Source organism: Nicotiana tabacum, chromosome 11 (assembly GCF_000715075.1).
Source record: "Nicotiana tabacum cultivar K326 chromosome 11, ASM71507v2, whole genome shotgun sequence".
NCBI classification, from domain to species: Eukaryota; Viridiplantae; Streptophyta; class Magnoliopsida; order Solanales; family Solanaceae; genus Nicotiana; species Nicotiana tabacum.
This window is the reverse complement of record NC_134090.1, coordinates 162,275,148-162,295,690: the sequence shown is the minus strand read 5'-3', so window position 1 is coordinate 162,295,690 and position 20,543 is coordinate 162,275,148. Positions and strand designations below refer to the sequence as shown.

The window sequence follows — 20,543 nt, the reverse complement described above, 5'->3', positions numbered from 1 at the left end:
AAAACTTAATTAGGAATGATAATAAAATTCCATATATAGTATAGGAGGATAAAAATCCATTTTTCATATTTGATTGGGATAAGATATTTCTTAACAACAAATTATGGTAATTACCAGGATTTCTAGCCAAATCCTAGTTGTCACCTTAAAATACTTTTACACATGAATCATGATGATCGTGAGCTATCACAAATCCTGATGATCACCATAACATAATTCACCAACATATTTTTTGTTCAAAAGCATTGATCCAAATCAACTTATAATAACTTCAAATTTTGATATATTACTTTATAATATCAATTTCAATAATTTTTAGTAGTTAGATCCAACCTAAACCTTCAAAAATTAACAGACACATATTATCTTTTTTAATAATTTTTTTTCAAGCTCAACAAAGTCCAATAATGATGCTTATCAATTTTCTCCAACCAAATTAATTAAAATCATTAATTGTGTGCTCATAATTTATTAGAAGGAAAAGAAAGAAAGAGAGAAAAGAGGATGAATTTGAGCTTGTTCCAGTAGCACTGTGGAATAAAAGAATTTAAAGACAAAATTATCTTCTTCTAACACAATTTGATCGTTCTACCAAATTTTACTGCATAAGAATTGCCTACTAGAGGGAGACGGGGAAGAGAAGAGAAACATAATTGTCTTTAAGGGTTTTACCACTTGCTGTACTGTGGGCGGAAGGTGTTCGATGAAATGCCAATTAGTGGGGTACTGGAACCTTTTGACAAATTAGCTTCCGTCTCTGAAAATCTAGTTCAAATTGAGAAGCACTGGGGTGGTTCACATTTCACAACTTCTCCTGCAGAGGACAATGTGGCAATTCAAGTGTTTCATCTGCTTGTAGAGAATATCAAAAGCACAAGAAAAGGCTAAACAGCTTGAGCTAGGATTACAAAGAGTTGCTGGAGCATTAGTAGACACTGAATCTCAAAATGTGAAGTTAAGGGATGAATTGTCACTCACAAAAGAGACGCTGCATGCGGACCCGGGATTTTTATGCGAAGGGGACACAATATTCTACTCAACCAGTGCCCCTAAAGTTTAAATTAACCATTTTCAAGGTATATTCATATACATATACAAGATTTCTTCCGATGCTTACGGTGACCCCTCACTATAACACATAGGTCCGCCTCTGGCTGCATGAGATTGTCAAGGAATTTGGAGAGCTTGTAGAAATTGCAAAAGCAGATTGTAGAGATAAAAAAATGATATGACACTGAGCTTAATGCATTGTAGGAGACATTTCAAGCTCAAGAATTCAATAACGAGAAGCATGTAAACGTTAAGAAGGCATTCGATAAACTTATCCTCAAATTTGAAAGCTCAAAGAAGAAGATGGAAGAGCTTGAGCAAGAGCTTCTGACTTCTGCAGGTGAGGCTGGGAAATTGCACAAACATAGCAAAAAAAAAAAAAAAAAAAATCTAGACAAGTGGAGTATATAATATGATAAGCCAGATCTCATAACAAAGGAGATATATATAGTATTCACAATGGATTACAAAGACTAAGAAAAGAATTAGCATTAAACAGACTTTAATTCAGAAGTCAATGAATTGTATTTAATAATGGAATTATCAATCTGTATTTGATTCTTCTTTCTACTGGTGGCCTTTGTAAGTTGTCTTTAGCCAATTACTTCAACTTCTCTCACATATATTTTCTGAATCCCAGGTACTTTCTTGGCCATTCTTCACCTATTTCTCAAACAAACAAGAGCTGATAACAGCTTAATCTTGGTTGCTGAACTTTAAGCGGTCAAAAGGTATGTTTATTCTAACAAAAGTATTTATTTGACTTTATTGATTTATTTAAGCACAATATATGATGGGTGAGGGCAGGCTCAGCTAAATCATATATGAGTAATAGAAACAGGAGCTTGATGAAGTATACTAGCTAGTTAAGACTTGCAGCGTAAATCAACAACAGATCTTGATCTCTTGATAGAAATAGAAGCAACAAGTACCGAGTACAATAAATCTAGCTTTTCTTGAAAAGTCATGGTAAATGAGCAGGCTTAGGCTGAAGTACAGTACTGCTATATCTATTTTGGTAATTGAGCTGAGAGTACTATGGTCAATCAACTTTTTTTATTTCGAGATGTCTGGCTATATCTGCAGTAAACTGTTTCCTGGTATATGCTTCTTCCTTCAGTTTCTACTTCTTTCACTTCTTTCTCCATATAAAGGTTTATGTACTTTATATACATCAGATCTTGAGAACTTGAGAGGAAGGGAAGGAGAAGCTACTTTGACTTGAGTAGTGAAGATTACATATATGGCAAGAGGAAAAGAAAAAGAAGGAGAAGGAGAGAAAGGGGAAGCAAGCAACTCATTGGTATGTCATACAATAGTTATCATATTAAAAGTAATACATAAAATTGGATGATTATCCACATAATCTTCATCACAATATAATGTTATTCATATCTTTTGGGAATTGCTGTTTAGAAGTTCATAATCTGATAATGGCATCTTTTTTGGTAGAATATTTATTACTTGCTAAGGCGTAAAAATAGTTGTTAGGTGAACATTCGGACTAAGTAACACATTTTAGAATATTAACATCGCGATATTAGATAGAATAAAAAAAAATTCTTACTCCGATGTAGTAAGTAGTAGTAGTAGTAATAAATAAGCATACCACTATCTAACAATAATGTTAAAAATCATCGTAAGACGAAATCAGGACTCTTCCAATCGAATATTTTTATGATAATAAAACAGTGAAGTGTAAGCTAGTTTGTTTAGCCAAGGGGGACGCATTACAATGATTAAAACAGTCTAATTCATTATCAAGTTCTACATTCTTGAAACAACTAAATTTTTTCAATGAGTCTAATCTTTTATACTACAAAGAAACATTTACTCTTCATAGCTCGTCGAAGAATTAGTCAAAGACCGAGTCTTTTGTAGCTGCAGGGTAGGACCAGGCTCCAGCACTATTAAGCCATTCACATGTTTACCATTCCCCTTTACTAACAACTCTTGCGATTTCTATGAAGGGTTTGAGTGGAAATGCCCTAAACTGAGAGTTCATTGAATTAATTAAACCGAGACGGAATATTGGATTTGGGAAACTAAGATCTCAAACAATATTCTTGTTCATTCTCAATTATTTATCATGTGTACGAACTTATTTTGGCCTTACCCGTCCATGTTATTGCTACTATTTGTGTGAATAGTCACGAATTTGAGCCAATCAAGTTTTATACAACAACTACTGCTATCTCAATCCCAAACAAGTTGGGGTAGGCTCTATGAATCTTCACTAATCATCTCGTTTCATTTAGCTCAATATATTCTATAATGCAACGATTCATCATAGATTGACCAGTTTTTTTCCTCCTACATACTCGTATGTAGATCCTGAACTAAGGTATGATTGTGCACGTTAATGAGGTCAGTCTTTTCGGATCACGGGTGACAGGCGAATGCCAAAGTCTTAAAGGTATGAGCAATTTCTACTCTGCTCGTACTAAATATGGGTAATTCCCCGCCACTTGCCCATCATTTTAATAGAGGGATAGCCAGCAGTGAGGCTACTGGACCAATAAACATTAGAGTCAAGTAGCTTGAAATCAGAAAGAGTGATATCAGGGGCTACACTAGTTGTCAGCCTACCGCAACCCCCTTCCTTTAATCGCGTTTAGGCCGGCAATATGAGCAAGTATAGTGGAGTTAAGTCACATGTTTATAATTAAAGCAAAAAATTTCTATATAAACAATATAAAGCTTATTGATCCTCGTTAGTTATAATTTGCAAGATGTTGTATTACATGTTTGCCAATTACCTCTTTTCACCTCTTTCTCCAAGAAAATAGTTTAAGGAAGTCTTTACTAAATCATCCATCCTTCTCTAGTGTCTACTCTGTAATATAATCTATCAAATAGCATAAATTTTTTTCTGACGCTTGAGTAACTTACTGTTTTTTGGATGGACAGATCAGTAGAACCTCGATCGTACAAAGGTTCAGAAAGAAAAATTGGAAAAGGGTTTTTTTCTGTGTTTGACGTCGAACTTGGTTCACTCTTATTTTGAGTAAATAACATATACAAAGTAAACCATTTTCTTTTGACATGCTTGCTTTGTGATATAAGATGTAACGACAGGATAAGCCTGCTTATCCAGTAGGCTATTTGAAGAAGGACCTCTACAGTTATGTTAGCTGCCTGTTAATTTAGAGTGCATATGTAGCTCTCTACGGTTATTTTAGCTGCCTGTTAATTTAGAGTGCATATGTAGCTTTAATAAAGTTGATACAAGATTTGGTCTTTTGGCAGATGTCATCTGCTGTACTTGTAAGGACATTGTAAATCTTCTGGATTTCATAGAGAGGTTAAAGAATGAAGAAGATCAAATTGCTCTTGACGTGGATCAAATTGAAAAGCTGAAATTGGAGCTGACATTTATGTCAACATTTCTTCAGCTTTCTTATTCCAATTTGGATGGTTTTAATGCCAAAATGTCTCGGAAAGCACAACAGGTTGATGATATGGTTCAGACAGTTTTCTATCAGAGTGGAGATGACTTGTTGGTTAAATATGATATGGACCATGTTGTTCCTCACGTCCTGGAAAATATCAAAAGTTATATCAGCTCACATCATTATCCTGAATCAAGTGCCACCATGACCGAGGCACAGTTGGTTGAACTTTTAGATGCCCTCCTTGTGAATCTCCATGATCTCCCCAAGTGTTGTGCCGAGCTGATTTTGCCATTAATGACTCAATATGACCTTCTCCGAGATATATGTGGAAATTTAAGAGATTTTCTTGTGCTGAAAGTAAATGGCTATGTTGAGCATTAGACAGTTGAATATGTCTTACCTCAGTTTCAACTTATGGCTGAGAGAGTAGGACACTTCTGTTTTGACCTTTTGTCTTGTCAACTTGATGAAATAGATGAAGTAGACGATTCTGATGAAATATATGATTCTGATGAAACAGCTGAACCTCATGAAACAGATGATCCTAATGAAATATATGATTCTGATGAAACAGCTGAACCTCATGAAACAGATGATTCTGATGAAGTATATGATTCTGATGAAATACTCTATCAAGTCAATTCCATGATAGTTCATCTATTTTTGAAGATTATTCCTGTTGAACTGGAGGTTATGCACATATGTTCCACATATTTGAAAGCTTCAAAGTCAGCAGAAGTTGGATGCTTCATTAAGCATCTCTTAGAAGCCTCTCCAGGCATTCTCAGAGAATATCTAATTCTTCTACAAGCACACATGGTAGCTGTTCTTACTGCTAGCACTTCCGCTCGAAACATTCATATCATAATAGAGTTCCTATTGATTATTCTCACAGATGTGCCCAGGGAGCACTTCTCTGGTCTCTCACACGTGTTGGAGCACTTACCATGGAGATATCCGTTCTTGTTCACAACTTAGAAGATAACTCAAGGAATGAAGAGAATATGAATGAAACTAATTGTGCATCTCTAGACTTGTTGGAAAGTATTGAACTCATGAAGGAAGATCTCAAACATGTTTTCCTAAAAGCTCCTGCTGACTCATCTCAACTCTGCTTCCCCATGAGTGATGGACCACTCTTCATGACTCTTCTACTCAAAAAATTAAATGACTTGCTCAATTCTAATGTTTGTTCAGTTGCTTTGATAAAGAAAGAAATTGGGCTTGTGAAAGAAGACTTAGAATTTATAAGATCGATCTTCGGGAACGTTGAGCAAGAATTGAATAGAGATCTTTGGACTCGTGTTCTGGATGTGGCATATGAAGCAGAACATGCAATTAAATCAATTCTTGTTAGAGACCATGGTCTCTTGCAGCTTATCTTCTTACTTCCTGCTGCCGTAGAAAAGATCAAGCGCATAAAAAAAGAGGTACTAGAGAAGATCTCCAAGAACAAGGGTCTTATAATTGTGAACTCTCTTAACAAGTCGGTGGAAAGAAAATCATCAACAACTGGCCAAATAATTGTAGGTTTTAAGGAGGAGACAGAGTGGATAATTAGGAAGCTCGCCAGTGAACCGGGTAAAGAAGATATCATTTCCATAATTGGTATGCCAGGGCTCGGAAAAACTACTTTTGCTTACAAAGTATATAATGATATATCTGTTGTTGCTCATTTTGACGTTCATGCTTGGTGCACAGTTGACCAAGAGCGCAATGTGAAAAAGTTGTTGCAGAAAATTTATAATCAAGTTGTTGGTTTGGAAAAAAGATTCAGTGAGAATGACATAGATGATGACGTTGCTGATAAGCTACGGAAGCAACTGTTTGGAAAGAGGTACCTTATTGTCTTGGATGACTTGTGGGATACTGCAACATGGGATGAGTTAATAATGCCTTTTCCTATACTTAAGAAAGGAAGCAGAGTTATTTTAACTAGTCGGAAAAAGGATGTGGCTTTGCATGGAAAACGCCACTCTGATCCTCTTAACCTTCGATTGCTAAAACCAGAAGAAAGTTGGGAATTATTAGAGAAAAGAGTATTCGGAGAAGAACACTGCCCTGATGAACTAAAGGATGTTGGAGAAAAAATAGCTCGAACGTGTGATGGGCTTCCTTTGGTACTTGATCTGATCGGTGGAGTCATTGCAAGGAAGGAAAAGAAGGAGGCTTTGTGGCTTGAAGTTCTAAATAACTTGAATTCCTTTATTTTTAAGGATGAAGAGGAAGTGATGAAGGTTGTACAATTAAGTTATGACCACTTAAGCCTTGCTTGGTTTACCTTGCAAGCTATCCAAAGGACGAAGATATTGAAATTTCTGAATTGAAAGCTTTATGGAGTGCTGAAGGACTTGTGGAACAAATTGAGATGTAGAGTATGGAAGAAATACTGCAGGTTTATGTGGATGAGTTAATTTCCAGTAGCTTGGTAATAGCTTTCAATGAGAGAGGTTGGGGCCAGAGTTGCAAAATCCATGATCTGGTGCATGATTTTTGTTCCATAAAAGCTAGAAAGGGAAAGTTGTTTGACTTCACAAATTCAAGTGCACCATTGTCTTCTTCTGATCTGATGCCACGTGGAATGACCATTCATTATGATCATCCGGATGAAAATGTTGTCCTGTTCAATCCAGAAAAGAAAAATCCTTATGTTAAGCACCTCCTCTCGTTGAAGGTAATCGTGGAAGATGGGAAGGACACTCATCTTTCCTACAGCTGTCACCTACGACACTTGAGGCTTCTTAAAAGGCTGGAGCTACGCAACATAAGATTGACAGATTCCTTGCTAAATGAAATAGGCATGCTTTTTCATTTGAGGTGTTTAAACATTTGGACGGAGACAGAAGCTCTTCCTCCGTCATTTTCAAATCTATGTAATCTAGAAACTCTGGTGGTGGAAAATTGGGGATCAACGATGGTAGTATCACCTAGTATTTGGAGTCTAGCAAAGCTACGACGTGTTAGCATTGATAGTTGTACTTTCTTTGATTGGGATGATGACGGCGAACCAAAAGTGTTAGAAGAGGACTGGAAGTTAGAGAATTTGAGAATTTTGGATAAGTTCAGGTTTTCCTGTTTGGATGACACAACGGATATTTTCAAAAGGTTTCCTAATCTTCGAAGCTTTACATGTGAAATTAGTGGACCATGGGATTGTTCAGAGGAGATTTATTTTCCAAGATTGGATGTCCTTAATGAACTTGAAGAAGTCTCCGCATGGTTTCAGTGTCCTAAGTGTTCACATGCACATCAGTGGGATTTTCACTTCCCTTTGAGCTTGAAAGAATTGGACTTGAAGGGGTTTGATCTTTCATCCGATTCATTGTCAGGAATTGCGAGACTACCCAACCTTCAAATCCTTCATCTAAGAAACGCAATTATTGAGGGGAAAGAATGGAACATGGAAGAAGTCACCTTCGAGAATCTCAGATCGCTGAAACTGGAATCAGTGTCTTTTTCTGAATGGCAGGTTGGAGAGGAATCCGTTTTCCTCCTCGAGGAATTACATATACGATGGTGTGATGAGCTTATGGAGATCCCGGACAGTTTTGGGGATATTGCTTCATTAAAGTCCATCTACCTGGTTGGCAACCGTCAACTTGTAGATTCAGCCATAAAGGTTAAGCAATATGTTGCAGAAATGACGGGAGAAGACGAGCTTGAGGTAAAGTTGAATGCGGTCATCTTACGTCCTTATGACCAGCCAAATCTCGGTACGTATATGCTAACTTATTAACTTCTTTTATACATTAAGTTTCTTTCAGTATATTTTTTTCCTGTTACTTTAACCTGTATAATCATATTTGCAGAGCGCATATAAAGGAAGGTCAGCATATGACTTACTAGCTAGCATATCAACCTGTTGAGGTTTCAAATGATGGATTGATCCTCAGACTTTTTTGCCTTCTTTCAGCTGTTTCTTTTCCAAACTTCCCTTTTGAATCACTAACTTTTGTTTCCCAGTATGGTATAAAGTGAACCTGTTTTTTGGTAACTTGTGTTGAAATATCATGCCTACTGTGAGCACGTGATTTTTGTTTCGCGTGACAATCGCTCCAAAAGAATAAAAAATGTGACAAATGGTCCTGCTGTACAGGTTTTGGATTTTGTGTGGCATATTCGTTAGTTATCTATAATCCCGTCCGTGTTTATTTTTAAAATAAATAAATAAAAAATGTGCATCTTTCATTTTTATTTCTGTCATTAAGTGATGTTAGTATAATTAATGTCAATTGTATGTAAAATGTTGTTTATGGTTTTATATGGTATTATTTGGTAAATTAATTCAAAAGAAAAAAAAATAATAAAAGAGAAGAAAGAATTCTCGGACTTGGGCCAGTCCAATTTTAAATAAATTGGCCCAAACAACTCAGCCCAAAACCCGTGCTTGCCCCGGTCCAGACCAGCCTACTTTAAGAACGTCCAAACGACGCCGTTTTAATCCAGTCTGATCTGGGCCGTTGATCTCAGATTGATCAACGGCCAAGATCACTTCCCCATAACCCACAGATGAACCCGACCCATTCCACCCGGACTGACCCAACCCCCTCTAGTTTTGAAACGACATCGTTTCCTATTAGTTGAAGGATCCTGGCCCTTCATCGTGTCTCATCCGACGGCCAGGATCCGTTTATCCACTCCATATATAAGCTCCCACTCGTACCCTGCCCCCTATCCAATACCCCATCTTTCATCATCTTCACAAGAACCCCAAACCCTAGAGCCGCCCCCATCTCCCTTCACCAGAAACCCAGCGGCATGAACGCCGGTGACCTCCGCCTGAACACCATAGAACCCCCTCACCGCCCTGAACATTGATCTATTGGCCGTTTAGTTCGAATCTCTTCCCACCTTCTCGAATCTTCATTTGAAGATTCGAGTCGGAACCCGATTTACATCAATCGACCTCAACTTCACACCAGACAGTCCCCAGACCCCCCTCGTGACCAAACCATGCTTGGTTTGGTCCGAATCTAACCAGGGAAACACGAATCCCAGATCTAATTCTTTGAACCCTAGGTTTCCTCGTGCCTGTTCCGTATCTGTTTAAGCCGAAGAGATTAAGGTCTAACGGACCTTAATCGAAGTGTTTCTCATCTGAGAAACACTTCGATTAAAGTCCGTTCAGCCTTAAGAAAGGCCTGTTCGAATCCAAACTGAGGCTCTTTGATTTTTCGGGATTTAAGGTGAGTTTTGTTTTCTTTTTTTATTATTCCATCTGCTGAGTAAAAGTCTGTTCATGTTTTGTTTTAATTCGTGTTTTTGAATTTTACCAACTGTGTCATGTCCACCTTGCCTGAACCTCTGTGTTTGATTGAGTCTTTCCTCTACTTGTTACTGATAATGTGTATATGTGTATGTGCTGTGCGAACAATTGAACTTCAAATTTTGACTGATCAACTGATTCCTCGAGTACAATTTGGCTTAGTCAGTATAATTCAAATCATGTGTTCGATACTTTAAATGTCTGATTTTGGCTTCGATTGTATGTGTTTTAACTAGTATAGTCGAATCGATATACGTCGTCAATTGGTTTCATGTTAGAATGGTAGCAATTTGACTCAGGCTTTTGTAATTTACTGAAGCATTGTTGAATCAGATTAATGTTGTTGCCACTCGGTATTAATTTGTTTAGCCAAATCAGAAAGACATTTAAAGGATTGATTTATTAGCTAGGTTTCAGATTTTAATTTAGTTGATAACATTGTTTACTCATCTCTCAGCCTTGGGCAGCATGTGCATTACAAAGTAATGGACAGCATGTGCTGTCAGAATACATTCTGCTGCCCATATTCTGCTTTAGTTTCAGAAATAATAAGCATTACTCAAAAGGTAAGCCTGCCAAGGGAATATCATGGGGTTGTGTTCTTATTTAAATAGTGAGTGGAAACTGAAAAGGGGTAGCACATGGGAGGGTGTTCTAATTGTCTAAACATGCTGTTAAAGGGTTGATTTTAGGTTTATAAAAGAGGAGACTTCCATCAGTTTTAGGGATACATGAGATAGATCCGATAGGAGAGAGCAAAATACATACACATACACACATAGACAGGCATACATACCTTAAGATAGACATAGATACACACACACATACAGAGAAAAAGAGAATACACACAGAAAACTTAGTTTGGAGATTGAGAGTTGAAGTTCTGAAAAGCAGAAAACTGGAAAAGAACTCTGTTTGATAACACAGACAGACAAAACTAGAAATTGCATTCTTCTTGCTGTCTTGATTTCAATGGTCTTGACCTGTTTGTCCAATACTGATTTCTTCTAAATCCAACAGAGTCTGCTGGTTGTTTGTTGGTTTACTCTGGGATTTGGTCTAGCTGGGATCTTGATTCTATTCCAATTATTTTGCTTGTTGCTGCTGCTGCTATTCTGTTTCTTGCTGCTGCTGATTTCCCTATCTTCTTCCTCTTCTCCTTTGCATTTTCAGTATTTCCAGGTACACATCTCGAGTCTCACATTGGTGTAGCTGAAAGTAACATTGAAAAGCATGAATAGAAAGATTTGAAGGAGTTATAATCACCCGCTATTTACTGACTGCCTTTTCATAAATGTTGTTAAGTTGTGTAAATTTTAGTTTATAGCTAATAGAGAATACATTAGTAAGTTTGTACTTAATTAAAGTTTATGTTAATTTGAAACTGTGGTATTTGATTCGTTTAGTAGCATACAGGATGTAAATATAATTCATGGAATGTGAAACTATTTAGTACGATTGTTAAAATTAAATTCACTCTTTCAGCATGCTTTGAATAAGTAGGGGCGAGTGGTTTTTAAATCTAACCAAATATGATATAGTTTTGAATCACCCAGTTCGATTTCCTTTAGGCAGTTTATAGGATTAGTTTTGAACATCATCAGTAACATCCTTTGATAAGGAATTCTTTAATCCTGTTTAAGCAAGTTAATTTAAATCCGATTTTAGGATGTTGTTCGGATTAAGTATTGTATTTCGTCGATCTCGCATGTGACTTCTTTGTCCAATTAAAAGCATGTTGCACAGGGTATGACGTCTCTCCATGTTATAAGTAATTAATCAGAAATTGACAAGGATCCGGGTTAGGCCAAAGCATATACTTGAATTAACGGGTGTCTTTCTTCTTCTATTTTTAGACAAACGCATTTAGAAATGTAGCCGCTTTAGGATATCCTTTCTAAAATAGAGACGAGCCTCGCCAGATAAAAATGCAAATTGCGGGGCCCTCAATAACTAACCATAATAAATATTTAGAATTCAGGATAGGCTGTTTAGCGAATTTCATGGCCTTCCCCGAAAATAATAACGCGGTTAGACTCTTTAGGCGCGGCTTAATTAAATTACATTCTTAAACTCGGGTGCACATTGATGTGACCCGAATCCAAATCTCAACGGAGTCAAAATGTGTCGACGACCACGGGTGCATTGATTGTGACGTGGTCCGAGACGCATTTTCACGACGTTGCAATTCTATAAAAATAAATGATAATAATAAGAGCGGTTTAAACTTAATAAAAGCACGTAAATCATAACATATATTTAAATCAGATATTTAGCCATTATAACAATTTAAGCGACCGTGCTAGAACCACGGGATTCAAGGGTGCCTAACACCTTCCCTCGGGTCAACAGAATTCCTTACTTAGAATTTCTGGTTCGCAGACTTCATTTGGAAAAGTCGAAAATTTCCTCGATTTGGGATTCAAGATAAACCGGTGACTTGGGACACCAAAAGCCAAACCTTTCCCAAGTGGCGACTCTGAATTAAATAAATAATCCCATTTCGAATATTGTCACTTAAATTGGAAAAACTCCCCTCGCGCATTTACCCTTCGGGGCCGGGCGCGCAAAAAGGAGGTGTGACAGCTCTGGCGACTCTGCTGGGGAATATTAACCCAAAACCACTGGTTCAGGGTTCAAGAATTCGAGCTTAGAATAATTGTTATATTTGGCTTTATTGTCTGATATTTATTACATGTTTTGACATAACGTGCTAAATGTTGTTGTTTACCGCTTTGATATTATCTGAACTGTATATAAACTGTGCCGAACCATTCTCTCTTCACCTCCGGGGAGAAGCTCGCTGGCCGAGGCTCCCTATTCTGTTAGTGTCGATACCTGAAATAAGAAAGAGGACGGATAAGTTACGAAGCCGGACGACCTTTTGGTTCCCGGTAAGTTGCCCCTCCTCGACCCGAGTTGTCCGCTCGGGTACACAGTCTAGAACATCTACCCAGGTTATAAACTTAGTATAACGAAACCTCATGTCGGATCCCTAGTAGGAACGCTTATCTGCATCATGTTGCATTTGACATAGGGGACTCAACACACGGGTTGGGTCCATCTAGGACAGGCAACCTGGAACGAAAAGACCATCCTGCTGCATCCCGTTTGTTTTGTGCATCTATTTGCTTCAGATCTGCGTGTTGACCGGTTTCCAAAAAATTTTCAAAAATAGCAGGGTAGGGAGATAATTACTTATTCTTTTGAAAAAAAAACCATGTCCGAGCAATGTTAAACCTAACCGGAATTTTCTAAAATATATAAAAAATGATAAAAAAAAGGCTTGCCTTTCAGTTCGACTATTCCTTTTAATCACTTTCAAAATCCAAAAAATATATAAATAAAAAATCAATTTTTTTTATTGATTCATTTGTAGCACCTCTTTAAAAGATTTTCAAAATTTCAAAAAAAAGAGGAAGTTTAAAATGTGTAAATATTTCCTTGGTCTCTTTTCAAAAATAAATAATAAAATGAAAAACAAAACATATAACAAAATTTCAAAAAAAGGGTTATTCTTCTTTTCTTTAAAGGATTTTATTTTTTGTTTCCCCTATTTTGATCCGACCGAACTACACCGGTTTGATTCTCGCACGGGGTGAGATACGTAGGCAACCCTCGTCGGGTCCAACCTCCCGTTTTTTTTTACAAAAAAAAAAGAAAAGAAAATCTAGATAATTTTAATTTTTGAGTCTAATAAAGTTTATCACCCTAAATAAATGTGCAGGATGGGCACGATACAAAATGAATCATTTTCAATAATGACCAAGATCCCTTTTGAGTTGCGATTATGGTGGAACGACTTAGGCAAAGAGGGGCAAGGCAAAGTGAGGAAATATCTGAAAAATCTCCCGGATTTACTAGACATTCAGCCTCGGGGCGATATTATCAGATCATTGGTCACTTACTGGGATTCGGCGCACAATGTATTCCATTTTTCAGACTTCGAACTCACCCCGACGTTGGAGGAAATAGCGGGATACATTGGGGGTGATGAAGCTCCGTTAAGGTTCAAGTACTTGATTGCACCTAGGGCCGTCACGGTACACCGGTTTTTGGATTTTCTGAAAATACCCCGAACATTTCACCATCCAGATCTTGCCAAAGGTTTCTGCAGTCTCCATCTCATGTATGCTAGATACGGTCATGAAGGCGGGTTCAATAAGCCGGATTTCAAACTATGTAGTAAAGGCAACCGACAAAAGTGGGACGAACACAAGTAGTTAGCTTTCATGACGGCCTTCTTAGGTCTTATAGTGTTCCCAAGGAAGGACAACAACATCGATCTAAAAATAACTGGGGTTGTCAGTACTTTGCTCACCCAAGATAAGAGTACTCTAGCGCCTATGATTACGGCTGACATTTTTCGGGCTCTCACTGCTTGTCGAGCCAGGGGCGACTTTTTCGAAGGATGTAACCTACTGTTGCAAATATGGATGACCGATCACTTATGCCGCCACTCTCCGCTCTTGGGTTACGGTTCGCCTGAGAAGACTTGCATTGGAGAATTCTACACTAGAGTCAAAGGTTTCAATCTACCTGAGGGCGTCACATCATGAACCTCATTTTTCCGAACTCTCACTGCTAGCCAAATCCAGTGGACGCTCGGATGGTCGCCTGTTGAGGAAATCATATACATGCCAGCAACCAGGCCCCACTTTCTGTTGATGGGACTTAAAAGCATCCAACCCTACGCACCATATCGGGTTTTGAGGCAACTTGGGAGGTATCAAGTGGTGCCGAAAGATGAAGATCTGAGTACCCAAGTGATTGAGATCAGTCCAGATGGTCGTTTCCCCGAAGAAGAAGTTCGCCAAATCTGGAGTGAGTGCCAACATCTGACGGCAAGCACTTGTGTAATGGATATAGCAAAAGGGGAAGTTGCCCCAGGATATCACGCTTGGTTCAGGGGCGACCTGTCTTGTGAAAGACCGGCTAAGAGACCGCATCTCAAAGATTTTGTGGAATCGTCCCAAGGGCAATGGAACTGGTTAGCAAAAGAAAAGGGGTATCGGGCCGAGATCGGTGATTTGAAGCTACAAATTGACAATCTGAAATTCAGTAACAACATGCAAATCGCGGCGGATCAAAGCGAAAAGAATAAATTGGTCCGAGAGAATGAAGAACTTAAGGCCAAAATCCAAAAATTGAGATTGTCTCTTGATGAACAGCCCAGAAGTCGATCAGACCAACAGTTGATTAAGGGTTTGAGAAGAGAAGTCGCAGAATGGCGAGATGGTTTAAAAGAATCGGGAAAGATTATGGCGAAGCTCAAGGCACAGTGGGGAGTAAAAGTAGAGAAGCATCGCTGATACTTGAACCAATCGAAACGCGACCACGAGAAAACTGTTGCCAAAATGAAGAGAGAGATGGCTATACTTAAGACCAAAGCAGTTAATCAGGCTAAGGATTTCCAAATTGAGAGCAGATACTGGTACGACTTATTGGCCCAGATGAAGTTAGAAGTACGGCAACTGAAGAATCAACATACACAGGATGCTCAGGTATTCAAGATGTGTAGTGATCAGATGAAACTCCTACTCATAGAGGAAAAGCAAACCAGAGATAGGATCAGGGCCATTGCCCATGCCATCACCAGACGGTGTCTACGATGTGAGAACATGACCAGCGTTACCGTCCTCTCGGCAGTGATGAGTTATGTCAAACAGACCATGCATGAGCTGGAGCAACTTGAGAGGGATCTCACACCTAGGACCACGGCGAGGCCGAACGATGCCCCACGGACACCAATTTTCAAAACCATAATGCACTCATAAGTCAAGTCTGTATCTTAGCATCTTTTGTCTCTTTTCCCATCAGGGTGATTTTTAGTCTGGGTTTATTTTTCAAAGTTTGCTCTTTCTTTTGCAAAATGTAGTTTGTAATAGACCGTTTCAATAATAAAAGGTGTGTTTCTTTCATTTGTGTTTCGAACTACGTAATGATCTGATTCACGTAGGCATCGTGATACATAGGCAATCCTCATCGGATCCGGTCGCATTTCTTTTACTGCAAAATAAAAAAAAACATAAAAGAAAAACAAAAAAAAAGAAGAAAAAGAAAAAAAGGAAAAATAATAATAAGAGGAAAAATGCCGGAACGACGCATGCTCTCGTAGCAAACATGTAGGAATCCACTTAACTGTATAGGTGCATCATGCCCAACGTGAGATTGCCTATCTGTTGTTTGCTACAAATTAACCGTGCGTTTGTCGTTGAGTACCTCAGGTTTTTTGGAAAGACGGTTGGTTTGGTGAAAGTCTGGCCTCGCACTCATACTTCACGAGGTCAAAGAGAAGTGTTCAACTACCTTTTGTTAGGACCAGAAGCAGTACTCACACTTACTTCACCAGGTCAAAGGGAAGTGTGGAAATGTCTTCAGAAATTCTGTTGCAGACAATCCCTGTTTCCGAGGAGAGCTCGATCTCAGCCGTCCTCACACCTGAATCCGCAACTGCGGAGGAAAATAGAATCCTACGGCTCCGCATGTTGGAAATGTTGGACGACTGGAATAATGGGAAAGAGCCGCCAAGTGTCGTCCCCGGATTCCCTGAATTATTCTCCAGGTCAAGTGGGACTTCTAATGTCCCCATAAATTATCCTGCTACCCCATTCGGGTACCCAGCCACCTCAGCCTTCTCTGCTGGATCGCCTTCTGAGCCTCATCCCCGAATGTCAGCCACCGATGCAAGCATGAACATCTTTACTGCACCGCCTTGCCCGATTACGGCACAGCCTGCCACGTACAAGCCAAGCTTTGACTCATCCTCTTTTACATTCCAAGCACCATCGTTCTCAATGGAACCAACTAGGTTCGCTACCAGCACTAATCCTCCACCGCCTCAGTGCGAGCTTGCACCCGGGCAGGATCAGAACCCCAGAATTGCAGAACAAAATGAGATTGCCAAGAGAATGAGAAGCCTTGAACAAAGTTTGAAGAATATGCAAGGATTGAGCGGACAGAAGAGCGTCTCTTACGCCGACCTATGCATGTTCCCTCACGTGCACCTGCCAGCGGGTTTCAAGACCCCGAAGTTCGAGAAATACGATGGGCACGGTGACCCCATTGCACATCTTAAGAAATACTGCAACCAATTGCGAGGAGCCGGCAGAAAAGAAGAACTGCTAATGGCATATTTTGGGGAAAGTCTAGTAGGGATAGCCTCGGAATGGTATATGGACCAGGAAATGTCCCGATGGCATATATGGGATGATCTCGCCAGAGATTTTGTGAAAAAATTCCAGTATAACATCGACATTGCACCAGACCGAAATTCTCTGTCGAATTTGAAGAAGAAACCTTCAGAAACCTTCAGAGAATATGCTATTAAGTGGCGCGAGCAGGCGTCGAGGGTGAAGCCTCCCATGGATGAGGTAGAAATGGTCACTACTTTTCTCCAGGCTCAAGAGTCTGACTATTTTCAAAACATGATGTCAGCCATGGGAAAGCCGTTTGCAGAAGCAATTAAGATTGGAGAGATGGCGGAAAATGGTCTGAAAACAGGTAGGATTCTGAGTCAAGCAGCCATAAGGGCGACCTCACAAGCCGTCCAGAGCGGGTCCGGGGGAATGGCAAGAGGGAAGAAAAAGGAAAAAACGACCATGGCAGCCTCGGAAGCAAGGGAATATCATCATCCCAGGCCCCATTTTCCAGAAAGAACGCCACAACACTACTACCCCCACTCAAATCTGGCATATGCTCATCAACCCTATATGGTCATGAATGCCCAGCCTTATGCCCATCCGCCGCAACAAGCCAACCGAGGCCCAGCTCCACCTCCCAGAAATCAGCCTCCTTACCGCAACCACTATAACCCACAACCCCCGCAGAATAACTTTCGCCCTCAGGAGCCACCTCGAAGGCGGACTTTCACGCCCATCGGTGAACAAAACTCTACTTTGTTCCCGAAGCTAGTCCAGTTGGGTTTCTTACAACCAATCCCTCAAACGAGGCAAAACCCAACGTCACCTTCTTACAAAGCTGGAGTCAGATGCACCTATCATTCAGGGGCCGAGGGACATGATACAAATGACTGCTGGTCGTTGAAAAGAGTGGTCGAGAATTTGATAGAGCAAGGGAAAATAGTGCTAAGGGACGAAGAGATCCCAAATGTGACTAACAATCCATTGTCTGCTCACAATAATGGGCCGCTGATCGGAATGATTTGCGAAGACAAAGAATTCAACCCTGCTTTGAAAGCTATAATTGCCATTGTCGACACGGGGAAAAGGCCTGAAACAGACCAGAAACCAGAAAAGGGGGAGGAGGCCAAGGCTATAAAGAGCGAGCTTGAAAAGAAGGTGGAGAAGAAAGTGGTACCGGTAAAGGATGGAGTTCTTTACATACCACGAGGTCGAGCTGAGAAGACGCAGAACTTCGGGATCAAAAAGACAAAACCTATGTACGTGCCAAAAGGGGCCTATGTGGTCCGGGGGACGATTCAACCACCTCGGCTGAATGAGCCAGTGGTTATCGGACGCGTGCCACAAAAGCCAATGACCAACCCGTCCACAGTGCCGTGAAATTATCAAAAGACTTTGGTAATGCACAAAGGTAAAAAGGTCATGGGAGAACTTCCAGAAAACACTTTCATTGGAAGGTATTCAAATACCCAAGAGCTGAACAACGCCACACAAAGGCGCTTCCCGCCAAAGAAGCCCGTAAGTGTTGAAGAAGCGGAAGTGTTCTTCCAACAAATGAAAATGCCGGATTACGAAGTGATAGATCAACTGCGCAAGTACCCTGATCAAGTGTCCATGCTGTCATTGTTGATGAGGTCGACCGAGCATCAAAAGATCTTACTGAAGACCCTGAATGAAGCATATGTGCCAGTTGAAACCTCAGTGGAACAACTAGAGCGGATGACAGAAAGATTCTTCGCCGTCAACCAAATCTCTTTCAGCAAGAATGATTTACCCCCGGAAGGAGCGGCACACAACAAGGCCTTGCATCTAACAGTTAAATGCGAGGACTACTATGTCAAGCGGGTAATGTTGGATGGGGGATCAGGTGTTGACATTTGCCCGCTCTCCACGCTACAAAGAATGGAAATTGGGACCGGAAGAATCCGACCCAACAATGTCTGCGTAAGAGCTTTCGAAGGCGTCAAGAGAGATACCATGGGGGAAATAGACCTGTTGTTGGTCATAGGACCAGTCGAGTTTGAAGTAACCTTCCAGGTGCTCGACATGGACACATCCTACAATTTTCTCCTTGGCAGACCTTGGATCCATGCGGCAGGAGCTGTGCCTTCCACTCTTCACCAGATGGTGAAATTCGAGTACGAAGACCGAGAGATCGTGGTCCACGGAGAAGATGAGCATGCTATTTATCGGGACCCATCTATCCCATATCTTGAACCAAGAGAAGGGAGCGAACATACGGTCTATCAAGCTTTCGAGGTTGTACTGGCAGAGCAGCACGAAGAGGGAATACCCTGCCCCCAGCCTTTCTTGTCTAACGCCTCGGTTATGGTGGCCAAAGAGATGATCCGACACGGATTTAGGCCAGGGAAAGGGCTTGGACGAACCCTGCAGGGAATAACCGAACCTATCACCTTACCGACCACCAAGAAACCTTTCGGACTAGGTTTCAAACCCACTCCAAGAGATGAAGAGTGGGCAAAGAAAAGGAGAAATGAGGGTTGGAAGTTACCTCAACCATTGCCGGATTTGTATGAAACCTTCATCAGGCCAAAATACACCGAAGAAGAAGACGACGAGGTCTTCACGGCTGAGGAAATCGAGGAGATATGTAGGGCAATGAGAGAAATGCTCTACGAGACTCACATGGTTCAACCAGGTGAAGGCACAAGCACCGCTGAGATGTTGTACGTGGGGCCGAACGCCAAACTTCGAAACTGGGAGGCCACGCCATTCCCGACTAGACGGATGTCCGGGTAGACCTGTCCTGCCACTTTTCCTGTGTCGCAAGTTATCTCCAGGACATAACTTGAACGTTTTCTTCCTTTCAATTGTTGTTTTGAATTCCTAAGTTGTAAACATTGTTGTCTTCCAACTTCCCAGAGAAAAAAAAATCATCATTGTTTTCCCATTTTTCTTTTGTTCTAATTTTTGTCATTTTTCCTTTTTATCTTTCCTTTCAGCTATAATAATGCGGCTTTAAATATGACATGCTTGCGGACTTCACGCCCAGATCACAACGAGCTATTTAACTGTGAATTAATGAACCCAGAACCAGAATATGATGAGGAAGAGGCTTTTAGGGAAATAAACCGAGAGTTGGAACATTTTGAGAATAAACCTAAGCCAAATCTGAATGACACCGAACCGGTTAATTTAGGAACCCCGGAAGAAATCCGGGAGACCAAGATAAGCATTCACACGGACAAGAAAACGCGAGATGCGATAATTCAACTTCTTTTCAAATTTAAAGACGTGTTTGCTTGGTCATATGATGACATACCGGGACTAGGTGTTGATCTAGTGGTTCATAAATTGCCGATTCATCCTGATTATCCTCCAGTTCAACAAAAGCAACGAAAGTTCAAAACTGAGGTAAGTGACAAGATTAAAGAGGAGATCACCAAACAATTGAAAACGGGAGTGATTCGGGTAGTCCAATATACAACTTGGTTGGCAAATGTGGTTCCAGTACTGAAAAAGGACGGGAAAACTCGGGTATGTGTAGATTACCGAGATTTGAATAGAGCAAGTCCCAAAGATAATTTCCCACTGCCCAACATCCACATCCTCGTTGATAATTGCGCCAAACACGAGATACAGTCTTTCGTAGATTGTTACGCTGGGTATCATCAGGTATTGATGGATGAAGAGGACGCCGAGAAAACTGCCTTCACCACGCCTTGGGGC

At 40.2% G+C, this 20,543-nt stretch overlaps 2 protein-coding genes across 3 annotated transcripts in view; both read left to right on the top strand.

Moving 5' to 3' along the window:
* The first annotated feature begins 329 nt into the window (after positions 1-329).
* Positions 330-8,574, top strand: LOC107829595 (putative late blight resistance protein homolog R1B-17). Of its 2 annotated transcripts, XM_075225663.1 has the most exons (4): positions 330-1,390; positions 1,691-2,353; positions 4,300-8,158; positions 8,255-8,574. In XM_075225663.1, the coding sequence occupies exon 3, from the start codon at positions 5,393-5,395 to the stop codon at positions 6,770-6,772; it is 1,380 nt and encodes a 459-aa protein (XP_075081764.1). In that variant the 5' UTR covers positions 330-1,390; positions 1,691-2,353; positions 4,300-5,392; the 3' UTR covers positions 6,773-8,158; positions 8,255-8,574. The 2 variants fall into 2 exon arrangements, with proteins under 2 accessions (XP_075081764.1, XP_075081765.1); XM_075225664.1 differs by lacking the exon at positions 330-1,390 and having other exon boundaries at positions 1,581-2,353.
* The window catches only part of LOC142166105 (putative late blight resistance protein homolog R1B-14), a 26,473-nt gene continuing 12,752 nt past the window's right edge, over positions 6,823-20,543 (top strand). Inside the window, exons 1-2 of the mRNA XM_075224523.1 lie at positions 6,823-8,109; positions 8,255-8,271. Coding sequence (XP_075080624.1) covers positions 6,823-8,109; positions 8,255-8,271 — 1,304 coding nt within the window. The remainder of the gene's footprint in view (positions 8,110-8,254; positions 8,272-20,543) is intronic.

Excerpts from the sequence above, each read along its gene's own strand:
- LOC107829595 (XM_075225663.1), top strand. The coding sequence starts at position 5,393 with ATGGAGATATCCGTTCTTGTTCACAACTTAGAAGATAACTCAAGGAAT.